The sequence below is a fragment of the Rousettus aegyptiacus genome, unplaced genomic scaffold (genome assembly GCF_014176215.1).
Source record: "Rousettus aegyptiacus isolate mRouAeg1 unplaced genomic scaffold, mRouAeg1.p scaffold_m13_p_2, whole genome shotgun sequence".
Classification (NCBI taxonomy): domain Eukaryota; kingdom Metazoa; phylum Chordata; class Mammalia; order Chiroptera; family Pteropodidae; genus Rousettus; species Rousettus aegyptiacus.
The window spans coordinates 8,047,597-8,071,089 of NW_023416295.1; the positions used below are offsets into that span (position 1 = coordinate 8,047,597).

The 23,493-nt window shown below is 45.6% G+C and overlaps 2 protein-coding genes across 2 annotated transcripts; one reads left to right on the plus strand and one right to left on the minus strand.

Moving 5' to 3' along the window:
- Positions 1–6,652: 6,652 nt before the first annotated feature.
- On the minus strand, positions 6,653–7,051 carry LOC118613838 (small cysteine and glycine repeat-containing protein 7-like). Its single transcript, XM_036237844.1, has one exon. It carries the CDS (start codon positions 7,049–7,051, stop codon positions 6,653–6,655), a length of 399 nt encoding a protein of 132 aa, XP_036093737.1.
- A 10,039-nt stretch (positions 7,052–17,090) lies between these two features.
- On the plus strand, positions 17,091–21,893 carry LOC118613841 (ice-structuring glycoprotein-like). The gene is made up of 2 exons (XM_036237852.1): positions 17,091–17,733; positions 21,280–21,893. Exons 1-2 carry the CDS (start codon positions 17,091–17,093, stop codon positions 21,891–21,893), a joined length of 1,257 nt encoding a protein of 418 aa, XP_036093745.1.
- The last annotated feature ends 1,600 nt before the right edge of the window (positions 21,894–23,493 follow it).

A 23,493-nucleotide genomic window follows, 5' to 3' on the forward strand; every position in this document is an offset into this window, starting at 1 on the left:
TCTTAGTAAGGGAAGGGGCACTCTAAACAGAAAGATTACCTCACGAAGAGTAGAAGAGAGATGCTATTATTTTCAGTGCATGAAACAAGGATTCATTCGGATTTGGGGCAGCCTCATATATGTCAAAATTGAAAAATTTCCCATTTGTTTAAAGTATGTAATATTTGCCAATCCAGATAGCTCGGATGAGCGTTCTCAGGTCACATTCATTAACTCAGACATGTGATATGGGTGATCTGTCAGCCTTGGGTTTCACTATTTCATAATATATTTTGATGACTTAACTCAAAGAATAATAGAAGTTGAAGGTAAGATTTTCATTATCAAACAAAATAACTTCTTGGGTCCTGATCTTCAAACATCAACTCGTTTTCTTACTTTTCTATTCTGATGAAGATGGCCTCAATGTAGTTTCCTTTAGGGAAACAAGATTAGGTGGTTGAGTTTAAATTTGTTTATAATTTAAACAAATTGCAAAAGGTTTTTAAAACATATTAAATTAAGAAAGGCTGACTTCCATTAAAACAACAACAGACTAGATATTAGAAAAATCCTTATACTACAAAACATCTAACATTCCTGGACGTAAATCTAGGTTTTTTTTTAAATCAATGGCTGAATTGGTAAGAAGTAAAAAAAAAAAAAAAATTCTTAGAGGCCAAAGCAGAACAGGAAACAGAACAGATAAGGAAGCACCGAATCTGTCATGTGCTCAAGGCATCTGCTGATTTCCCCGGTGACCTGGAATTTTGGTTTTACTGGTAGAACAAAACAAAATGTGAAATTAATGGGGGGCGGGGGGAGGGTACAACAAAGAAGGCTAATCTGGGTGATGTCAGAGAAATTTACCCATGGTATTTCTCTTCAAAAGCAGCACTCATCTAATTCTGTAGTGGAACTGCAGAAAAACAAAGAAAAAAAAATCTCCAGAATAAGTCAGAGGAATACAAAGAACAATTACAGAGAAGTGGCAAGTAGATTGGAAACTTCTCAATAGCACACAACGGGAACCAGAAAAACAATGGCTTCAAAGTGCTGGGGAAAATAATTTCCAGCCTAGAATTAGACACAAAGGGAGACTACATTTCACAAATGAGGGCCAAATGAAGACGTTTTTGGACAGGCGAATAGAATGAGTGTCAATATCAACAGACCCTTATGAAAGCAATTTGAAGAAGAAGGAACATCATCCCAAAATAAGGTATGCGATGCAAGGAGGAATGAGAAAAAGAAAGGGAACCAGTGAATAAATCTAAATAAACACTGACCACATAAAAGAGTAATACAGACCATCTACTACTTATGATGGTTCGACTTAATGATTTTTCAATTTTACAGAGGTTGCATATGCAATATTCATTCAGTAGAAACTGTAATTAGAATTTTGAGTCTAGTTATAGTTCTAGAAGCAATGAAGGGTGCTGGGGTCGATTCTGGGGAGAGTCAGCATTGTCTTGCCAGATACTACCTCAAGGGAGGCCACTACTGGATAACTCCTTGGGCAGGAGTGGAAGGGCTGCTTCTATCAGCAAAGAAGACTTGGCAAGTAGAGGGCTTAGATGTCTCCATCTTTACTGAGATCTGTCTCCATTCTATATGTCTCCATTCCCATGTTCAGGATTCCATTCCCCCCCAACCCCCCAATGAATGCCCCTCACTTTATCAGAGGACATTCTGCAAGGTTAAGAATTCGATTTGCATTATAATTCAGTCACAGAATGAGACTCGGTTTGGTTATTAGAAATCTCAACTGTGCTGGTGTAGGAGATGAAAGTTTATTTCAGGGGAGCTGTTGAAGCTTTCGGGTCAATGATGCAGGATTCGACTGGAATCTGAAGCCCCGAGCTCATCCTTTCCCTCTCTATTTTCTTCACTGCTGTTAGGAGCAACCAGCCAATTCTACTATACGCCTTAGTTTAACTAAAATTTCCTAAGGCGACAAACACATACCAACCAAGCCAGAAAGCTCACCTTCTACAGATATTTATACTGAATTGAATATCGTCCCCTCCTCTAAGTTTTCTTGGAACCTGTGACTATGACCTTATTGGAAATAAGGACTTTGTAGATATAATCAAGTTAACGTGAGGTCATAATGGATTAGGGTGGGCCTTAAATCCAGTATGGATTGGTTTCTTATAAGAAGAGGACAATTTGGATGTGCAGACACAACACACAGGGAGGACACCAAGTGACATTGGAGGACAAGATTAGAGTGATGTGTCTATAGGCCAGGGACTGCTAAGAATCGCCAGCAGAAGGAGGGGCCCTGCCCTAGAGTGAGTTTGGAGTTTTGCCCCCCAACACTGCGATTTCAGACTTCTAGCCCCTAGAATGTGAGGGAATGAGTTTCTCTTGTTTTCAGCCACCCAGTTTGTGGAGATTTGTTACGAGAGCCCTAGGAAACCAATATAGTATTTGATCGGAAACATTCAATGGTGATACTCTATGTGTCATACCATGACTACTAGTGGCCTCCTTATGATTGGAAATAGATTCATTAGTGGCTTTAAACCTAGCCCGATTAGGTAACCGGTTCCAGAAAACACAAAAGCAGTTCAGAAAATTCATCCTTAAGATTCTGTCCTCTACAACCATGCTCAATACCAAAACCTGTATCAGTCAGGGCTCAGCCTGACAATAGAACCTGTAGGAGCTTATATTAAGAGATTCCTCTCAAGGAATTGGTTTACTTGATTTGGGAGCTGGTGAGGGCAACTCCAAAATTTACAGGGCAGACCATCAGGACGGACAGGCTAGACTTCTCAGGCACGAGATGAAGCTCTTCTCCGCAGATGGGATTTCTCCTTCTGGGAACCCACAGTTATCTAGGGTAATCTCCTTTATATAAAGTCAACTGATTATGGCCTTTAATAACGTCTGAAAAATACTTCTGAGAAACCTCTAGATTAATACTTGATTGAATAAATGAGGAATGTAGTCTAGTCAAGTTGATACATAAAATTGACCATCACAAACTGCAATGAACTTAAAATTAGTTTGAGAAGAAAATTGAAATCGTTAGAGTATTCAGTCTTTTCACGCAGGATCATGGTAAAGTTTAATTAAAATTTTTTCTTTGACTTTTTTTTTTGCACTAGTTTGTGAAAATTACATATTTATTCCTATTCTAACTTTTTTTAGTGGTCTACACTATTAGTATAATAATAAAATGATTATCATGTACAAATGACTTAATTTGTATAATGCTTTCACCATATATTTCTTTATTATCCAACTAAAAACAAATCACACTTTAAGAGGTAGGTCACAGAAGACTAATATATATTATTCACTCTAGATAACATTTTATGTTTCTGCTCTTGGATGGTCTCTCTTGTCTGATTTTCCTGTTGTCTTGAGGGTGGACTCGAAAATAACGAAACAGAGTTTGGTATCCCAGCTGCTCACTGAGGCCATGTTGGTAGCATGTTTCAATTTGGTCAACTCCATTTTTCAGTTGTATCCAGTTTACTAGCCAATGGCGGAGGTTTTGATGTAATGTTGATGCGGATTATGATGAGGTGCAGTCTTTCATGACATTTTAATCTAGAACAATGTAGAACATCATATATAGTTAAGCACTATATATTTTCAGGTTGTCCATCCTCTGAGTCTGTGGGAGGAAAGACCAGGCTAATATTGTGAACCAGGCTTGGATCAGAAATTGAGTCCTCCAACTCACTTGGATTATCACCAGTGGTAAAAGTCCTTTGCTTCAGGGTCTCTTACGGGCTGCAGTCGAGGCGTTGACTGGGCTGTGGTCATCTCAAGGCTTGACGGAGGCAGGATTCATGTTCGAGCTCCTGTGATCGTTGGCAGGATGGCAGGATTCAGTTCCTCGTGGCTATTGAGCTGAGAGGGCTTCGATTTCTTGCTGGCTGTTGACAGGAGACCACTCTCAGTTCCTAGCCACATGGGCTTCTCCAACACGGAGCATGCGTCATCAAAGCGTGCAAGCCAAGACGTCGGGAGTTGGCTTGAAGATGGAAGTTACAGACTTGTGAAACCTGACAAGAATGCGACATCTTCTCACTTTTGTGAGCTTCTCTTCATTGCTCACTAGATCCAGCGCATACTCAAGAGAAGGCGGTTACACAGGGTGTGAACACCGAGAGCCGGGGGCATGGGAACCATCTTCGAGGCTCACAGAGTTTCCTAGTGCAGGATTTACTCTAAGGGCAAGGTGTTTTGTATTTCGTTTTCATTTCTCTCACTCTGTCTTCTCGCCCCAGGCCCTAACCCCCTTTGCTTCTTTCTGTCTAGATTTGCAGTTATATTTTCCTGCTCCACCTCTGAGTTCTTCCTAATAGTAGAAATGGGATATCACAGATTATTCTCAAGCCTGCAGATGATTTCAGTCAGTTTGTGTTCTCCGGGCCATCTCTCCGTCTACATCCTCCGGTCTCTGTGGCAGACGGCAATTTGTAAGCCATATCCCTGAGCAGCTAAGAGCAGTAGATTTTTTTTAAAAACCAAAGGGGCCCTATCTTGGCACCTAACCTCGAATGTAAGCCTTGCTCCAGTGCCCCAACTCATGGAATGCTCAATCTCTGTTATCATATTTCCACTCTCGCACCTACAGCTTACTTTGGGGCCCCAAAGCCACCGAGGCCATGGCTCAGCCTTGTATTCTCCATTTCCATTCTGTGTCTGGTCCACAGAGACGTTCAACTTGTTTTCGAGCCCAGCCGTACTGTTAACGTGTTTCATTTTTATGTTACCCACCACAAGAGAGGCTGTCTCAATGTATGAAAATATCAAGCCACTGTGAGCCAAAGTGCCTCGCCCTATGGCATCTACCGCTAAGAGCAGAATCTCAAAGAGTTGAGAAAAGCGATAGAGAATAATCAGAAAAAGAAAAACAGAAAGGAAAAGGAGGGAAGAGGAGAGGAAGAAAAATAAGGGAATTGAAAATGGAAGAAAAAGGAGAAGGAGAAGAAGAAGGAGGAGGAGAAGGGAAAGGGGGAAAAAGGGAGCGATCGCCCTGTTACTTTCAGTGAAACCGAAGCAGAAGACTCCTCCCTTCAAAGAGGCCTTGAAGACCCCTAACCCCTGAGCTTGCTTTCATCAGACCTTAATTTCATTTATTATTTTTGCTAAAGGTAGTTGAGACTGCAGAGGCATTGAAAGAGTTTATAGCAACGTAATGTGTTTTACAGTCACGTGCCATGTGACGTTTCGGTAAACGACGGACCCCATATCCGATGGCGGCCCCACAAGATTGTGATGGAGCTGAAAACGCCCTATCCCTTAGTGACATTGTAGCTGTCGTGATGTCATAGCACAATGCATTACTCACGGGTTTGCGGTGTGTGGTTATGTTGGTGTAAACAAACCCACTGAGCTGCCAGTTGTATAAAAGTGTAGCACATACAATTATGTACAGTACCTAAAACGCGATCATGATCATGAATGACTAAGTTACTGGATTATATATGTGTTATATCATTTTTTGTTGTTTTAGAGTGTATTCTTTCTACTTATTAAAAAAAATTGGTGCCGTGTCATGTTGGCAACGGCTTCATGCGTCTCGTGTTTACGGATTGCATCATTTTGTTTTGTGCCTGATTTAATCTCGTGTTGTTTTGTTCAGTGACGTGCGGTACAGGCTGGTACCCTCAGAGCAACAGGCTAGACCACCCCGGTCCCTGTGAGTACACACTGCAATGTTCGCACAATGGAATAGCCTCACGACACATTCTCAGAACATGTTACCCTGTTAAGTGGCGAGTGCCTATATTACACAATGTTTCACGTGTCTTTTATAGAGGGTTACAGTGTCCTAAAAAAAATAAAAAATAAAAAGAAGAAAACTTCACGCACCAAAAACAGGAAGAGGGGAAGAAAAATATTGAATGTACCAATAAAATAAACCCACGAAAGCCCAAATGGTGGGCCCACCATTAAATTCTGTATTTGGACCCCAAGGGGGAATGCCAAGTGTGGCTTCTGGGGCAGCTGCTGAAGTGCCACGTCACGTTACATCACTAAAACAGGGGCAGTATCTCCTGGAGAGATTACCCACTGGGACGCGCAGAAGAGTCTTTGAGAGCCAGTCATGTGTCACTGAGGGAAGAGTTTGGTCTCCATAGACCTGGCCAGAGCTTCTTATAAGACGTTTGCTTGTGATGATATCATCGCAAGTGTTTCAAAGGCCTTATTCAGATATAAATTCTCAAGTTTTAGAACAGACAAACCAGGATTCCATGTGTTCAATGAAGGCAAAAAAGAATACTTTTTAATGAGCATCTAGGTTTTTTTATTTAATTAGAAAATTGAACAATATTATGTGATAACTAAGAACCTACACACACAAAGGAAAGAAGCCACGCATGCGGACAGAGGTCAGTGGAACAGGGACCACCAGAGGCCGTGGACACCGTCCAAGCAAACGTCGGGAATCACGAATTCATCCGGCTGAGTGCGGTGATTTGCACCATTACCCAGGTGCCGGGCTGCACGCCTGTCTGTTCCATCGGAAGGTGCCTATTCGCCTGCGAACTTTGCAGATGGAAAAACCAAAGAAAGACAGGAAGAGAGTCCAGGACCATCAGGTGGGAGAAGCAGAACAGGATGGGAGGATGGGAGGACGGGAGGGAGCGAAGCCTTACCGGCAGCCCGGGCGCTGGCGGCCCTGCAGCCTGGTGGCTTAGCAGCAGCACTGGCTCTGGCCACAGCACTTCCGCTGGCAGCAGCATTTCTGCTGGCAGCAGCCCTTCCCGCAGCCCTTCCCGCAGCCGCAGCCGCAGCCGCAGGAGCCGCAGCCCCAGGAGCGGCGGCAGCAGCAGACCACGGGGACACTGCAGCAGCCCCCACAGCAGCCGCGGCAGCCGGGGCAGCAGCCGGAGCAGCAGCCCACCCGGTAGCACCTGCAGGTGGTGCAGCTGCCGCAGCCGCCGCCGCAGCCGCCGCAGCCACCGCAGCCGCCACCGCAGCCGCCGCAGCCACCACAGCCGCCACCGCAGCCACCGCAGCCACCGCAGCCACCGCAGCCACCGCAGCCACCACCGCAGCCGCCACAGCCACCACCACAGCCACAGCACCCCATGGTGTCAGGAGAGAGGACTTGAGTAAAGAGAGGTGGATAATCAGGAGGTGAGGGAGGTCTGATGTCCCCTCTGCTGGGGGAGCCCTTATATACCAACCCGGGGACAGGGTAAAGGAAGACACGTGACCACTTCCTTGTTGCTATTTGGCTCCGTGGACATTGAAGAATCCAGCATCTGTCATTCGCTTCCCTTTTAAATGTCTTCATCACAGTTTCGGCTTTATTTATTTATTTTTCTTGTAGAACTGAATTCCAGCGGTAAGTAAGAAAGGGACATTCAGGAAGTGAGGAAGGTCTGATGTCACCTTCTGCCTGCGGAGGCCTTACATACCAATCCTGGGCGAGAGTGTTGACCCAGGACTCCAGGCTACTTCTCTGTTGCTAATGCAAATACAGCAGCAGCTCATGGGCCTTTTGTGCACTTCCCTAAGGGGTCCCTTTGACTTGAAAAACTTGCTAAATGTGGCTTTCACTTGTCTTTCTAAAGCCATCTTTAAAGTAGAACAGCAAATAGCTGTTAAGGCCTTTTTTTTTATTCTTACTTTTTGATAATTATGAAAGTCTGAATGGGATGAGAAGTCCCCTGCAGCTACGGACACATTTCTCAGCCCAGGGCCAAAACTTTTCATCCTTACACCATTTATAACCAGTTTGCTAAGATGCAAAACCTCACATTGGACAGAGGAGAACATTTTGAAAATCAAAAAGGAAAACGTGACCCCGGGTCATATAATTTTATCATCCTGAGGAAGAGATAGTCTGGTATTTATTTCCTCATCCTGTTACACAGGTTAGAACTCTGACTCAGAGGAGAGTGAATCATGCGTTATCGAGGGTTTGAACAGAGCCTCCTTAGCCCTGTGCCAGACAACAGAAGCTCATCCTGACTAGAACATACCCGAGTCACTCGCCAAACTCGAGCAGGCTTCTGCTATCCTCAGCCTGGTAAACAGGAAGTCACGCTTCTGACAGGCATGGTGCCTGGGTGGCCCTGGACCCGGACCGCATGGAATGCTCACTTGAAGTGGCTGCCTCGGACCCCCCATGTTACACACACCACTCTTTCCTGGCAGGGGTCAGCGGTGAAGGCGATCGCTGGAGTCTGTGGGTCTGCTTCTGTTGACGGTCCTCAGCATATGGGCCACGCTCAGCCAGTCTGGGTCCCCATGTCCTCTCAGCCCCCTGCAGGACCTGACTTGAAGAAACTAGTAGTTCCCCTGGGATAGTGTTATGATCTGTGTCTTTAACACCTAGCTCTCTTCACGTTAATGTTTAGCTACATTTAGAGAAATCTTAGAGATGAATTCTCTGAGAATTCAACTGTTGTGTACTATTTATCAAACCAGAAAAAAATAATAAACTGGCTTAGTGTTATGATTTTGTAGAGCCCTCTTAACCCTGCCTACCCTTACTTGGCATCTATCATGATACTTCCAGGATAACCCCTGGATAAATTGCCAATTCATTTCTTGTAGATCTATATATAATATATATGTATATAATATATATATACACACACACACACTACATATATATATATATATATTTTTTTTTTTGGCTGAAATTTTGAAACGTAATCACTTCCTGTGAATATTTGGTAGTTTTTCTTTCCTGTTCCAGAGTAAGGAGAAAATAGTAAATTGCTTAGATAATTACACTGGAGAACACGATGAATAAGCATTTCCTCCATGGTTTTGGCTAGTAGACATTTCTTCCCAACTCTCTAATCTTCGGGGTTCATCTGTTTTTATTTAAATGTATCACATGTACTTCTGCTTTAATGCACCTTACTACTTTTCCATTATATAAACTTTTCCATTATATAAACTGAATATACCAACACCCACCCTGGGGGGAGGGGGTGTCGGTATATTCAGTTTAATGAATAATTGTTGAATTAGTCTTTTCTTATGGGGAAGTGACCTCAGGGCACGGTGAAAACATAACAAGATGAATCCACTGGCTCCTGGTCTGATAAGAAAAGCACGTAAAGAGATTTCAATACAGTGGGATGAGAACCAGAATAACCTTATAAAACGACTTCCTTAGAGTTATGGTAAAAATAAGTTGATTCTGAGTGTACATGAGAGAAAGGGAATTGGGAAGACGAGGACAGGGACTAACTATTGCAAGAAAGGGCTTTCTGTGTCTGAACTTAAGATTAAGGATAGGAAAATGTGAGGGGTGGTCAGGCTGCACCTACACAGGCCTATAGATGGGACTTAACAGAATGGGACTTGGGGGAGGCACAGAAGGCTAGGAACAGTGAGAGCCGAGCCTAGAAACATAGGTAAATTCGAAGGTAGAAATCCTCAGGGACTGCATGGAAGAAGCGTCGGAGTTTTGGAAGTCAGTGGGAACTGGGATTCAAGCTTCAAGAAGGTAACTGACAATGGAACCAGGACTTAGGAAGGTGAGACTTAAGATGGGGACCAGTTGAAAGAATTTTGCGCCGAAGTGCCCTATGATAGATGATCGGATAAAGAAGCTGTGGTACATATATATACACAATGGAATACGACTCAGCTATAAGAAGAGATGAACTACTGCCATTTGCGACGACATGGGTAAATCTTGAGATAATCATGCCAAGAGCAATAACCCAGACAGAAAAAGTTGAAAACCATATGATATCACTTATATGGGGGATAATAAATCTAAAAGCAACAAACAAACATGACAAACAAACAGACTCATGGACATGGACAATAGACTAGTGGTTATTAGAGGGGAGGGGGAAGGGAGAAGTAGACAGGGTAAAAGGGGTCGAATATGTGGTGACAGCAAGAAACCTAACTACGGGCAGTGAACATTCAACGCAATGTAAATATGACTTACTATTGAATTGTACATTTGAAACTTACCGGATTTCATTAACCAACATCGCCATGATAAAAATATGTTAAAAAGAAAGACTTTTGCAACAACCTCGGCCATATAGAAGATGGGCCTCAATGAGCCAAAGGCTGGGGATATGAGGGAGAGAAAGAGGGACAAGCTGGGCATAGAATATCCCTAGGGAACAGCATCGCAGGAGAGGAAACGGGGTCACGTTAAGAGTAGCAAACAGCGTTTACTGGATCTGCTATGTAGTAAGTGGTCGGTAAGTACTTGCTGACTGTGTTGATCAATTGGTTGATTAATTAATCCACCATATGTGCCATGTGGATCCTCTCACCCTCTTTACAGTCTTCGTGCTCCATTATTCTGGGGGTCCCCAAGAGGCGTCAGTAAGCTCAGGAACACATGACGCTCTTCTGGCCTGTGGAGTGGCCCTTTCATTTGCCTCATTTTCCACCCTGGCCAGTCTCCCAGGGCCAGCAATGGTGCAACTCTGAGGCCTCATACGCAGGAAAAACCGTGAAGGCACATGGCAGACGCCACCTCCTGCAGGTACTGCTGGAAAGTCCTAGGGCAAAGCTATACCACGATGGAGCCCACCACTGCCACCAGCCACCACACTGTACTGGAGTCGCTGCCAGGGCCAACATTCTTAGCCACCTCTGTATCGATGTCACCCTGCCCTGATGTCGCTCAACTGCGATGGAAAGAATGTCCCCGCCCCCAGCCTCACCTTGTACCATATTCTGTTCCATGACCCCAGAATGCATCCCTGGACTCTCCACGTCTCACAAGGAATTTTTCTCACTGCTTTTTTCTTCACATGCCTCGGGGACAGGTCCAGAGTGGATAGAATTGATACAGGTCCATGATACAGACTACTCAGAAGGTCTCTAGTAACTGGGACATTGTCATAGAGCCAAAGTTCATTCATTGCCTGACTCTTTTTCCCTTAACATCACTTTACTTATATGTGTTTTGGTTAAGATATCTCTCAGTCTTTACCCCTGACAGGCCAACTTCAAGCTTTTCTAAGCCTAATCAGACATGTAAAATTCCCCAGACCAGCAGAGTTCAAGTTCAAGCTGAGCTAGTCACTGCCTAAGGATACATGACATTATGGACATAGAATTGATAAAAATTGGTTGCTCAAATGGCTTTCCAGTTACTTTTTCCAATGTAGTAAGCCAGTCAACTGTATATCATCTCCTTACATACTTGCTGCTGCTCATTATTTTTGCGCCAATCCTACATGCGATTAGGTTAAAGTATAAATTTGTGCACGCTGTATATGTGTTCAAAGTGTACTTGTAGAAAGTCAAGTTGAAAAATGATGGAGAAATTCTTCATTAGGTCCCCTCGACCTCCAAGCCATCTTTCAAACCGGGTATTCAGATAATAAATGAAGCTTTAACAAGCATCGTCGTGGTGGTATTGAAATTGTCATTCAGAGGCTCTGTCTTGATTGAGCTGATATGAAATAAATTAGCAACAAATAAAAGTTATTTATTATCTATAGAAGAAATTGAATTACTTATTTTTATCTTTAATATTATAACTGTGCATTTTCCCAAGATTTTGTAAGTGAAATGGTGGGAGAACACTTACATTAAAAAAAAAAAAGAAGAAGAAGAAAGTAATCCGTTTCTCTTTCCTTCTTATAGGAAGGACAGGAAGTTTCTCAACACTGCCTAGAGAAAAGAACGGATGTCAATAAATGTAGTGAAGGATGTCTGTTTTGGACACTTCACAGAGCCCAAGAGGTGATCGAGAGAATTGGTTAAGCTGAGGAAAGGCAGATAGAGGCTAAAAAAATGAGGACTCAGAACACAGCAAAATCAGCCATGGATTCTAGACCACCATGTGTGACCCTAGCCACGATGCCTCCCATCGTAAAAATGTACAGCAATCCTTATAATGACCCAAAGACAAAAATTAGATGCCAACAGATACTGTCTCATGGGTTCTTTGCTTTTCTCAAAGTTTTTAACCAACGTTAGAAAAAATAACATTGGACAATGATCAGAACTCATTTAAAGGGTGACTGCATTCCGATCCCAACTTCCAATCTGTACAACCAGGCTTAGGGAAACCACGGGGCATTCTAATATGCCACTCATTAGTCAGCAGAATAAATTCCTACATAAAGCATAGCTCAAATGCATAAGCACGCCAGTTAAAAATAACCTGGTGCTGCTGTCCTAAGCAGAGAACACTATTTCAGGCATCTATCAATTAACTTCCTGCTTACAGATCTATGGCGAAAGCTAAACACTTGAGCAAATGCAAACCACATCAATAAACATGTGTCGGACCTATGTTACTTGCCAGGCAACGTGGGTGGGCCACACAAAATATGTACCTCTAAGTAACTCCGAACTAATAAGAGAGACGAGAAAAAATAATTGGGTGAATTAGGAAAGAAAAACGACTTAAACACTAGTCCAATAAAAGAAGAGTCGACTCAGAGTACTGGCTGACAAAATTCCAAGTGAATGTTAAGACCTACGAGAGTTCCAAATTACTTCCAATTACTTAGTGAAGAAAGGGAGGCTTTATAAAGAAAGCGGAGCTTGAGTGGGGTCTTGAACCTGAAGAGGGTGAGGGTGGAGGCTGCAGCCTGGGGTCATCCTGCTCCGGCCACTTCTTCCTCTGGCTGTGCGGCCTGATCCTCCTATATCTCAGTTTCCTGGTGTAAATAATAATACCTATATTATAAGTTTACTGTAAAATGTAAATGTGGTAACATATAAAACACTTAGAATAAAGCTTGGGGCATAATAAGCGCTCAACAGATGTTGGCTGTCATTAGTATTTTGAGGCGAGTTACACATTGCAAGGAGAAAAACGAGACTTAGTAGGAGATGAAAAGGAAAGCGGGATTACAGATGGTGGAAAGTTTATTCAAGGGAGTTAGTAGGTATTCGAGTTGGAAATAAAAGTTGAGACTAGTTGTGAAATTTAGGGCGTGAAGGTTTTCATGTTTCTCTTGCAAGTGCATGGCATAGGATGGTACATGTGATATTTCAGGGAGATGTATCAGGCAGCAGCTTATAGGAAAGCTAGAGAGAGGCCATTTAGATGGTTATAGGTAGAGAATTGCATGCAAGGTGCTCCAATGCAAACCTTCTTATTAAAACTCTCATAGGCTAAGGGAAAACTGAGCAGATGCTCTTCGTCCAACGTCAAGGGTTTCGTTAGAGATATGAGAGGAGAATGTGGGTCCTCAGAAAGAGCAGCTACAGGACCCTGTCTCTGGAGGGACATGACAGCTGAGCTAAACCCTGAGGAATGAAGGGAGAGCCCACTCGCTGAAGGGGCTCAGTCTCCCTCCATGGTCCTGCCAAAACTGGGGCGGGGGGGGGGGTGCGGTTCACCAGCACACTCAAGCACAAAGAAAGATGTGTTTTCCCCAACTGCAGAGAAAGTCAAATCCATGTCACCAGTATGTCCTCCATAATGCTTAATTAACCCTTTTCTGGTTCTCTGTACCAATATTTTTGAGTTCTTATATGTTCCAGACATGATTCTAAGTATTTTACATGCATCATTTGATTTAATTCTTGCAGTAACCTTCCAAAGAATATACTGTCACATACTCTCATTTTACCAAAGAAAAAGAAAAAGAAAAAAGTAAGGTACTGGAACATTATTTGTCTAAGGTTCCAAAGAAATTGGAAAGTCGGGAAACAACCCCAGCAGCCTGACCTCAGAGCCTGCCCTGTATGCAACACTGCATTTCTCATCTGCAAAACTCAGTATCTGGACCAGAGATCAACAAACGAAGGCCCACTTTTGGCTTCCCATCTGTTTTCGTAAATAAGGTTTTATTGCAACAAAACCCCTCATACATTTAAGTCTTGTCTATTATGGTTGTTTCAGGTTACGATGGCGGAACTGAGCAGTTGCAGTAGTGCAGAAAATATTTACTGTCTGGTTCTTTTTATTTTATATTACTGGGGTACCTGGTTAATAATATTATATAAATTTCAGGGGTTTAACTTTATAGTATGACATCTGTATATGCTCATGAGCCTTCACCACGCAAAGTCTAGTCTCCTCTGTCGCCACGTATCTGACCCCCTTTACCTTCTTCATCCCCCCGCCACCCCCTTCCCCTTCGGTGACCACCATCCTTGTTGTCTGTGTCCATGAGTTCTTTCGCTAGTCTGTTTTGTTTCACTAGTTCGTTTGTTGCTTTTTATTTTGTATCCCCCATGTGAGTGAAGTCACACAATTCTTACTATCTAGTTCTTTACGGAAAGGTCTACCCAACACCAGTCTATTTCATGCAGAACTTTTTAGTCAAAAAGGAATTTTCAAGTGCAAGCCCACGGCTTTTGACCTGACGTGTATACTGCGACAAGCTGCAATGCAGCATGAGTTCGGCACTCTCGTTCTCTCGCCCGGATAAGCCGCAGCTTCTCTGAGCTTTTGCACTTGACTTCCCTCTTCAGCGGAATCTGTTTGTTCCCATAACCTGTGTTAGGTGAGTTTCCTGTTTATTTACCGGTCCTTAGGATCGCTGAAGCCTAAGCTCGGTGTGACAGTAACCAATTTGAAGTAGTCATTCTTCCCAACAAATGAATGCTATTCCGTGTGGAAAACCTACTTAAGTCAGCAGAGAAATAACAGTGGTGGGGCGGGTAGGAAATATTTGGGATCCTATAATACTTCTTCCTGGGGCCAAGACTAGAGTGAGGTGGACGAGGCACTTGCCTGGGATGAAAATTTAAGATGGTACTAAAAACTGCAAGTTATCAAAATAAATCCTATATTTAAAAATCAAAATTAGGGCAAAATATCCACGATGAGACAAACATCAAAACTGTACATAAAGTCGGGACCGGACGCTGCACTTGCCTGATGAAGCCTCGCCTGGGCCCAGCCCGGCTTCTTCTTTACAAGGGTTTGAAACAGTTTAGAACGAGGTACTTACATGGTACCATGATTCTGCAAATATAAACATGCCTCTACCTTCCACCTATTCGAGACTGTGGCAGGAGGGAAGATACAGGTGGTTAGCAGGGCTCCTAAGAATTTAAGGTCCCATTCCCCACAAAGAAGATGATCAGTTATACTGACTGTAAGAAATATTTTCGCGAGGCCTCCACCGTAAATACCGTGCCAGACTCTGAAAGGCCACGAAGATGAGCAGGGCTCACTGCCAACTCCGCTCCTCCCGCCCGCACTGCCCCGCCTGGCAGTTAAGAAACAAGCTTTTGTGTCCAGCAGACTGGACTTGAGTGCTGGCTGCACCCCGCCGTGGCTGAGAGATGTCCTCTCACAATTTCCTGAAGTAGGTAGTGGGGATGCTATTAGTACCTGCCTCTTAGATTGTTACGAGAACTAGATGGAATGACACTTGCTGACAATGGCAGCTGCTACCGTCATCATCACCACGTCAGTGGGTGACAAAATGATTCATTCACCCTGTTCCTCACCTGCCCAAGAAAAAATTGCATCTATATCTATATTTATATATGCCAAATTATATCCATATAAATACTATGTATAATCTTATGAAGAGGAGAGTATCTATACTATCCTGTTCATAAGTAACAACAGTAAAATCTAGCGAAACATAGCAGGATTATGGAAGCTCAGAAAAAGATAACTTTGGGGGAGGGAGGTTAATGGGAAAGATGGGACTTAAGTTGAAACCATGCCACCTCTAAACGGCCTTAGGTCGATTCAAGAGGCATGAGTGAAAAATCGAGAAGTAGCTAAAGTCCTGCCAGCCCAGGACTCATATCTCCCAGGTGCAGATGGTATCCCACACCATTGATCAGGGAGCCCAGAACAAATAAAGCGACTCCAGGAGCACTCACAGAGGCTGTTAAGAGACCTGTCTTCCTTCTAGCGTTAAGCATCAGCTGACATTTACATCTCGTCAGTAATAAGGTGATAAAGTAGCTGTAAGCAGAGACTCTGCCCTTATGCAGCTCAGAAACAGCCCTGAGGGGGCTGAGTAGGAGCTAGCCGGAATGTGGCTCTCACCCAGGAAGCAGGATCTGAGGACCACGTGGCAGTGGGGGGCACAGCCAAGTAATTAATGGAGCCTGGGAAGATGGAAAAGATAAGGAAGGAACAAGGAAACAGGACTAAACTTTGAGAAGCAATATACGGAAACAAGACTGACGGGATTTGTGTCTGAGAAACCTGGGATGAAGTCAAGACAATATCAGTTGCATCTTTTGGGGTGAGTTTCTTAACTGCCCCAGCCTTAATCTCCTCATCTGTGAAACGGGTCTAGTACAACCTATTAGAGTTGTAGTGAGAAACAAAAGTAATCACGTGTGTAGAGGGGTTCCAGGGGAACTCACCACCCCCCACTCCTTTTCTGAATGGATGAGGGAGCAGGATGAAAACGGAAAGAGAGGACCCTTCTGCTGCACCTGGAAACCAGGGCTTGGACCTGGCATCAAAATGGAGCTCCCCCTCCTGTCTCCTGAGGTGAATCAACCGCCCCCCACCCTCCCCAGTCAGCAGCTGGGAGCAACAGGCCTCCCCTCCCACGGGCCTCCTGGTGAGCTGCCCGCAGGAAATCGACGTAAGCAGAGAGGAAGCGCACAGCCGAGGTTGGCAAGGCCAAGGGCGCCAGCAGGTAGCGAGGCCGAGAGCCTCGCGGAGCCCGCCCCACACGCACGCCCACGGGCCAGCGCTTCCAGGGCCTGCGGGGACACCGGCCATGCAGGGCAGGGGCTGCCCGCGGGCCCGCTCATCATTCTGCAGATGAGGTTCAAGAAACAGAGACTCACCACGACCACCCACCCTCAGCGCCTTCGCCCCGTCCTGGAAAACCCTTGGGTGAGCCTGAGCACAGGGACCGCGCAGGGAGCATGTCATTCCGGGGCAGCAGCAAAGGGGCCCTGCGCCCCCCCCCCGCCCCCCGTGAGTGGCTCCGGATGCAGGTCCACACCCCCCCCCAAACGGCCCCCCCCCCCGTGAGCGGCTCCAGATGCAGGTCCACCCCCCCCAAAGCCCCCCCACCCCCCACCCAGCCAGCCTGGATTCCCGGTGCAGCGGCCCGAGCGGCGCACAGAGGAAAGGACACCACGTGCGACTGGTCGCGCGTCAAGTCATTTTATTAGGACATCCAAACAGCAAACGCGGACGGAGCGATGGAAGAGGCTCCGCCGAGGCTCCCCCAGGGCCCAGTCCCGGCGGGAGCGCGTACGGAAAACTGAACCCCTAAATGAAGGAAGCAGCTCGCAGGGTTCGGGGAAGACTTCGACTTCGCCCCGGGGTCTGCTCATCGGCCCTTCGGCCGCGTCGTTCCTTGGCTCGCCTCGTGCGGGGTGGGCGACCGCGAGCGGAGCGTGGGCGCGGGAGGGTGGCGGAGGCTCAGGGCGGCGCAGGACTCGGGAAGGGAGGGGACGCGGCGGGCGAAGCCAGGTCTCACCCGCGGGAGGGCGCGTGGCCTCGCGCAGCTTCTGCGCAGCCGCCGGGCGGGGCCGCGGGCCTAGCAGCAGCACTGCCTCTGGCCGCAGCATTTCTGCTGGCAGCAGCCCTTCCCGCAGCCCTTCCCGCAGCCGCAGCCGCAGGAGCCGCAGCCGCACGAGCCGCAGCCCCAGGAGCGGCGGCAGCAGCAGACCACGGGGACACTGCAGCAGCCCCCACAGCAGCCGCGGCAGCCGGGGCAGCAGCCGGAGCAGCAGCCCACCCGGTAGCACCTGCAGGTGGTGCAGCTGCCGCAGCCGCCGCCGCAGCCGCCGCAGCCACCGCCGCAGCCACCGCCGCAGCCACCGCAGCCACCGCAGCCACCGCCGCAGCCACCGCAGCCGCCACAGCCACCACCACAGCCACAGCACCCCATGGTGTCAGGAGAGAGGACTTGAGTAAAGAGAGGTGGATAATCAGGAGGTGAGGGAGGTCTGATGTCCCCTCTGCTGGGGGAGCCCTTATATACCAACCCTGGGGACCGGGTAAAGGAAGACACGTGACCACTTCCTTGTTATTGTTTATTTCCATTTCTGTAGGAAAACTTAACGCACCACCTGTTTATTTCCATACTAGACACCTTTCGTCGTGTTAGGGCACGTGTTTTCAGGTTATCTATGTTTACCTCTGTCTCACCCAATAGGAATATTTAGCAAAGGCCATATCTGTATTTGCAAACACAGCCTGTCTTGGATCGGAGGAGCTGGGGACACTCCCCTTCCCATTAATATTTTCCTTGCTCACTAATACTTTCCCAAGGGCATCATGTATTTCTCTTGACATCTCTTCAGGGAACATTCCTGAGGGGCCGGTCAGAAGGAGGAGAACATGGAACCTTAAATGAAGGAGGTAACTTTCGGCATCACTGCTGCCATCGTTAGCCTGGTTGTCACAGATCAAGGGGGGGCGCATATGTCTAAACCAGCAGACACATCTGTCCTTCTGCCTGGGAGAGATGCCTGACTGCAAATGGTAAACTCATGCAGTGAATTATAAAAACCACCCTCAGGTGGGGAGACCACAGTCCTCAGATCCATCTTCGGGACCTCCTCATCGTCCGTTGTCTGCCCTGTAATTCTGCCTTCTTGCACGAGTCACGTTTGTGATCCGGTCTCAGTCATAGAGTGGACGACAAAGCAAACGCTGGATGAGGTTTCACACGTCCCAGGAAGCTCCTCCCTCCGTCCCTCCTGCGGACTCTTTCGTCTGGTGGCCGATTAGCTCAGGCCTCACAGAGATCGGCGGCCACAGAAGGGCGACGACAAATCTTGTTTGGTAGAAAACTAGTTCCATAGGATGTTAAAACATATGGCACGGAAACAATTCAAACATGTCTGAAAAGTATAAAACGTATAGAAAGCCAAACAGGTTTTTCACTCCAGATCTTCCCAGAGGCTTCAGTTGGTCACGTGTTTGTTCTGTGACCCTCAGACACAGTTCGAACGCACTAGACGCTGAACTTAACTTTCCCAGGAGAAAGCCCTGCTTTCCTTCACTCTTCAGGTGACAGCTCCCAGGACTGTCCCAAGCTCAGATGTTGATGGCGGGTTTAGAAAAGCACATTAACGCAAGCACTGCAGACGCAGCGGTGAACTCCTGCAGCTTTCCAGACCCTTCTCATCCGCATCAAAACCTTTAAGATGATACTTCTCCCGCCATTAAACAAGAAAGCACCTCCGTTGGGCCCCGTGTGGCTCCTGCTGCTGCCTCTGGCCTCTCCTCTCTCTGCAGCCACACTCGCAGATGACACTGTCCCCAGACACGTTCCCACTACAGGACAGGCATAAGAATGCTGACGTTAGAAACCTGGGATTGACCTTTCACAAGATATGCATATATTCAATTATCACGTCGTATACTTTAAATATCTTACCATTTTATTTGTCGATTATACCTCAGTAGAGTTCAGGGGGGAAAAAATTGAAATTGAGTGGGAGGGGCATGAATGCAGGAAAGGAATAGAAAAGTATTATTCTTCCCATGAACCCATACTTATATAAATGAACAAATGAGAGGATGCACATCTGTGACTTCTCAATTCATATTCTTCATGCACTTTTTTATTATTTTCCTTTTAAAATTGATTTGTTTTTTAGCCTAAGGCTTCTTTTAATTATTGTTTTCAACATCTTTTTTTGTAAAGGTGTTTTCTTTCATGTGTTTTCTATTTAATCAGTCCTACTCCTTTTATGTTTTGAGAACTACCTACAAATTTGAGGTCATAAAGATAATTCTCCATATCTTCTTAAAAGGTGGACTTGTGTTTTTCATTTCCGGGTCTTAAAATCATCTGGAACTTATTTCGATGTGTGGTTTGAAGAAGGACCCTTCTTTATCCATATGGATAACCTGTTATTTCAATGCCAATATTAAAGTCAGTATTTTCTCCCAATTTGTAATGCTTCTGCCATATATCAAATCCCAAAAATCATGCGATTTCATTTCTGGGCTCTCTATTTCCATCGATCAGTCTGTCTCTCTTGATAATAAAACACCACCACGTTTTAATGATCACAGCTTTAGAATTAGACCCACTATCTGATAGATGAATGCCCCTTTTCCTTCCTCTTTAAAAATGTCTTTCCATTCTTGATGTTTTGTTTCATCAAATAAATGTATTTTAGGGGAAGCTGTCAAGTTAAAAAAAAGTAAACAATGAAAAGAGAAAAAATTTTTTTTAATGTCATAGTGCTTTTAATAAAATTACAATGGGTTGGTTAATTACTTTGGGAAGGATTGGCATCTGTATTTGCCAAGGTTCTCCAGAGAAATATAACAAATAGGAGATACAGAGAGTGATATAGTATAGATATAGATACGTGGATTTATTATAGGCACAGGCTCACATGATACGGAGGCCGATGCTCTCCCACCTGCAAGCTGGAGAACCAGGAGAGCCAGCGGCGTAGTTCGGTCTGGGTCCGAAGGCCTCAGATTCGTGGGCTGATAGTGTCTGTTCCCACCTGAGTCCAAAAGCCCAAGAACTAGGAACTAACATTCAAGGGCAGGAGAAGACGGATGTCCCAACTCAAACGGAAATAGTAAATTCCCTCTTCCTCCACCTTTTTTTTTCTGTTCAGACCTTTAGTGCCCACCCACGTTGGTGAGGTCTGTCTTCTTTATTGTGTCCATGATTTTAAATGCTAATCTTTTCCAAAAACACCCAGAAACACTGTCCAGCTATCTGGGCCTTCCTCAGCCCAGGCAAGTGACTCATACAATTAACCATCACAACAGCTTTTGAGACTTCCCATCCATAAACCTAGCATATTCCCATTTATTTCTTCTTTTACGTCCTTTGACACTATTTAATAATTTTTCCATATAGGTCTTGTATGTCATTAGATTTATTCACTATTATAACTCTAGTTGCTACTTGGAATGGGTTCTTTCTTAAATTACATTTCCAGTTGACGTGTAAGAAATGTCTTTATTGCCGAACATTATTTTTTTTTAGTTTTTTTTTCCTCCGGGACTTTTTATTACTTCTAATATGTGAGAGGCAATAACATACATATCCATTTTCCCCCAAAAGATATAATAGATAGCATTTCTTAGGCTCATTTAACTATAAAATTGATTTTAATAGACTATAAACTAATTCATTTTTTAAGGGCTCTTTGATGAGATAATGTAGATAAAACGTATATAATTAAACTAAAAGATAGATAAAATTAGAGTCAGGTATCTTTCCTCTGGGAGCCTGCGAGTGACCTGGGGAAGGAGAGAGAAGGATGGATCTTCTCAGCTCAGATCACCTAATACTGACCAAAGGAACTGTCCACCCAGGTAGACCTATTTTTAAAAAATTCAGTGTTTTATTATCTATTTCAGCCTGTTCTGATTCCACTTTCTAAATAGAAGTGGATTTATCGAAATTTTGAAAAATCAAGTTGTGTGCACCCTCAAGGCATTGACCAACAGGAAATAAACACCTGCCACAGAAACGGGTAAAAACAGCAACAAGGAAGTGACGACGTACCATGTGCCAAGTCCCCAGAGGGAGTATTTAAGGGCCACCTGGCAGAAGCAAGCATCAGACCTCCCTCACCTCCCGAGTATCCATCTCACTTCACTCAAGTCCTCTCTCCTGACACCATGGGGTGCTGTGGCTGTGGTGGTGGCTGTGGTGGCTGCGGTGGCTGCGGTGGTGGCTGCGGTGGTGGCTGCGGTGGTGGCTGCGGTGGCGGCTGTGGTGGCTGCGGTGGCTGCGGTGGCTGCGGTGGCTGCGGCGGCTGCGGCGGCGGCTGCGGCAGCTGCACCACCTGCAGGTGCTACCGGGTGGGCTGCTGCTCCGGCTGCTGCCCCGGCTGCCGCGGCTGCTGTGGGGGCTGCTGCAGTGTCCCCGTGGTCTGCTGCTGCCGCCGCTCCTGGGGCTGCGGCTCGTGCGGCTGCGGCTCGTGCGGCTGCGGCTCCTGCGGCTGCGGCTGCGGCTGCGGGAAGGGCTGCGGGAAGGGCTGCTGCCAGCAGAAATGCTGCGGCCAGAGGCAGTGCTGCTGCTAGGCGGCCGGCGCAGGCTGCGGTGCACCTCGCTGGGATCGCGCTGGAGCGTGGGTAAGACCTTCCTCCAAATCTCCCCCATTTCTCTTTCCGCGACCTGGACGCCACTCACGTGCAGTCCAGGGCTAGAGCTGGACACTTTCCTCTCTGTCACGTCATAAATCAATCACTGCAAAAGACCCTGCTATTCATGTGGACAAGGACAACGGGACAAGGCCGCCGTAGGAGGTGACGCACATGTTGAACAAACCCAAACGGGAGTCGTGGTTACTAACTTTTCGTTCCTCTGAGACTCGCGTGGCCCCGGTGCCCGCGCTCGCGCCGTGCGTCTGTCCCACGCGCTTCTGCTGTATTCTTATGCCCCGCGGTGCTGTCCTGCGGGACGTTAAATGCTGACAGGGAGTAAGGTACCGCATGTTGATGGCAAAAAAAAAAAAAAAAACTTTTTTTTTTTTTTAACTTTCTCGTCTCGCTATGAAAGGATTTTTTGTGTTCTGTAAATTTATGCAAAACCAAATAAAGAAACCTTCGCTGGGAAGAATTTCTCCTGTTGTCAGATTCATTTCACTTGGATCGTGGTGGCTCTGAGAGATGCACTGGGGACAAAGATGGTGTTCACAGCCACGAGCAGTTCGCAGAGCAGCCTTATTTACCCACGTTCAATTTCCTTGTCTAACTGTGGCAACATTGATTTCTTTCAGGTTAATGGAAATGTTACTGTTTATTGCAAAAATTCCTACCTCTTACCTTGGGGTGCAGGAGCATGAACCCAATTTGAGTCGTTGCCACTTGAATAGAACAGCAGGTGTCTCGCTCCTCATCAGCCTCACCCAAAAGATAGCGCTTCTGAAGATAAGAGGAACATATTTTCAGATCTGTCTTAGATCTTTCCCTTTTGAACCCTCATTAGACGCGTGTGGCCTTTGACACAAAACGCTTATCACAGAGAGTGATTTGTGGCAGAGGTTACGAACAGGTCGGGCGAGCGGGGTGTTATGTGGGAGAATGGCTCTGTGCCAGGGCGGGGAGCAGGTGTGTGAGCAGGTGCTGCCAAAGGTTTAAGCCTATGCTTGAAGATTTTGTTCTGGATTTGCCAGTTTCTGAGAGCAATCTCCACCTTGTTCTCACGAGAAGAACAAAGTAATTGTGAAAAATGGATCTAAGAGGTTGAGCAAGGACCCACCATACACTACTATCGAGATTTCTGAAACCTCTGTGTGATGTGGGGAGAAGGACTGGAATGACTCTTCACCAAGCCAAGCCGGACCAAGAATATGCCGTGAGCATCCGATTGCTCAGACCCAGGAAGAGACTAATTAAAATTATACAAATCAAGCATTGAGAGAAAACATCTAGACGACTGAAGAATTCAATGACTACATTCGGTAGATTTAGAAATTGAAAAGAATTAACCTACATCCACGTTGTGGCATATCTTTTATTTTTAGAAACTTAATCATCTCCCTTTAGACAAGAGAACTTCTAAACAGAACCAAAGAAAAGAAAAAAATGTCCTACGAACTTTTTTCTTTCTCTAAGTGTAGAAATCCCATGCCTTCCATCGTTGGCACATCCCAATGCACTGTCATCTAGTACTTTATGTCAAACTATGGCTCATTTTTCCAGTGAAGATTTCTTTTTTTAAATAGGGAAGATAA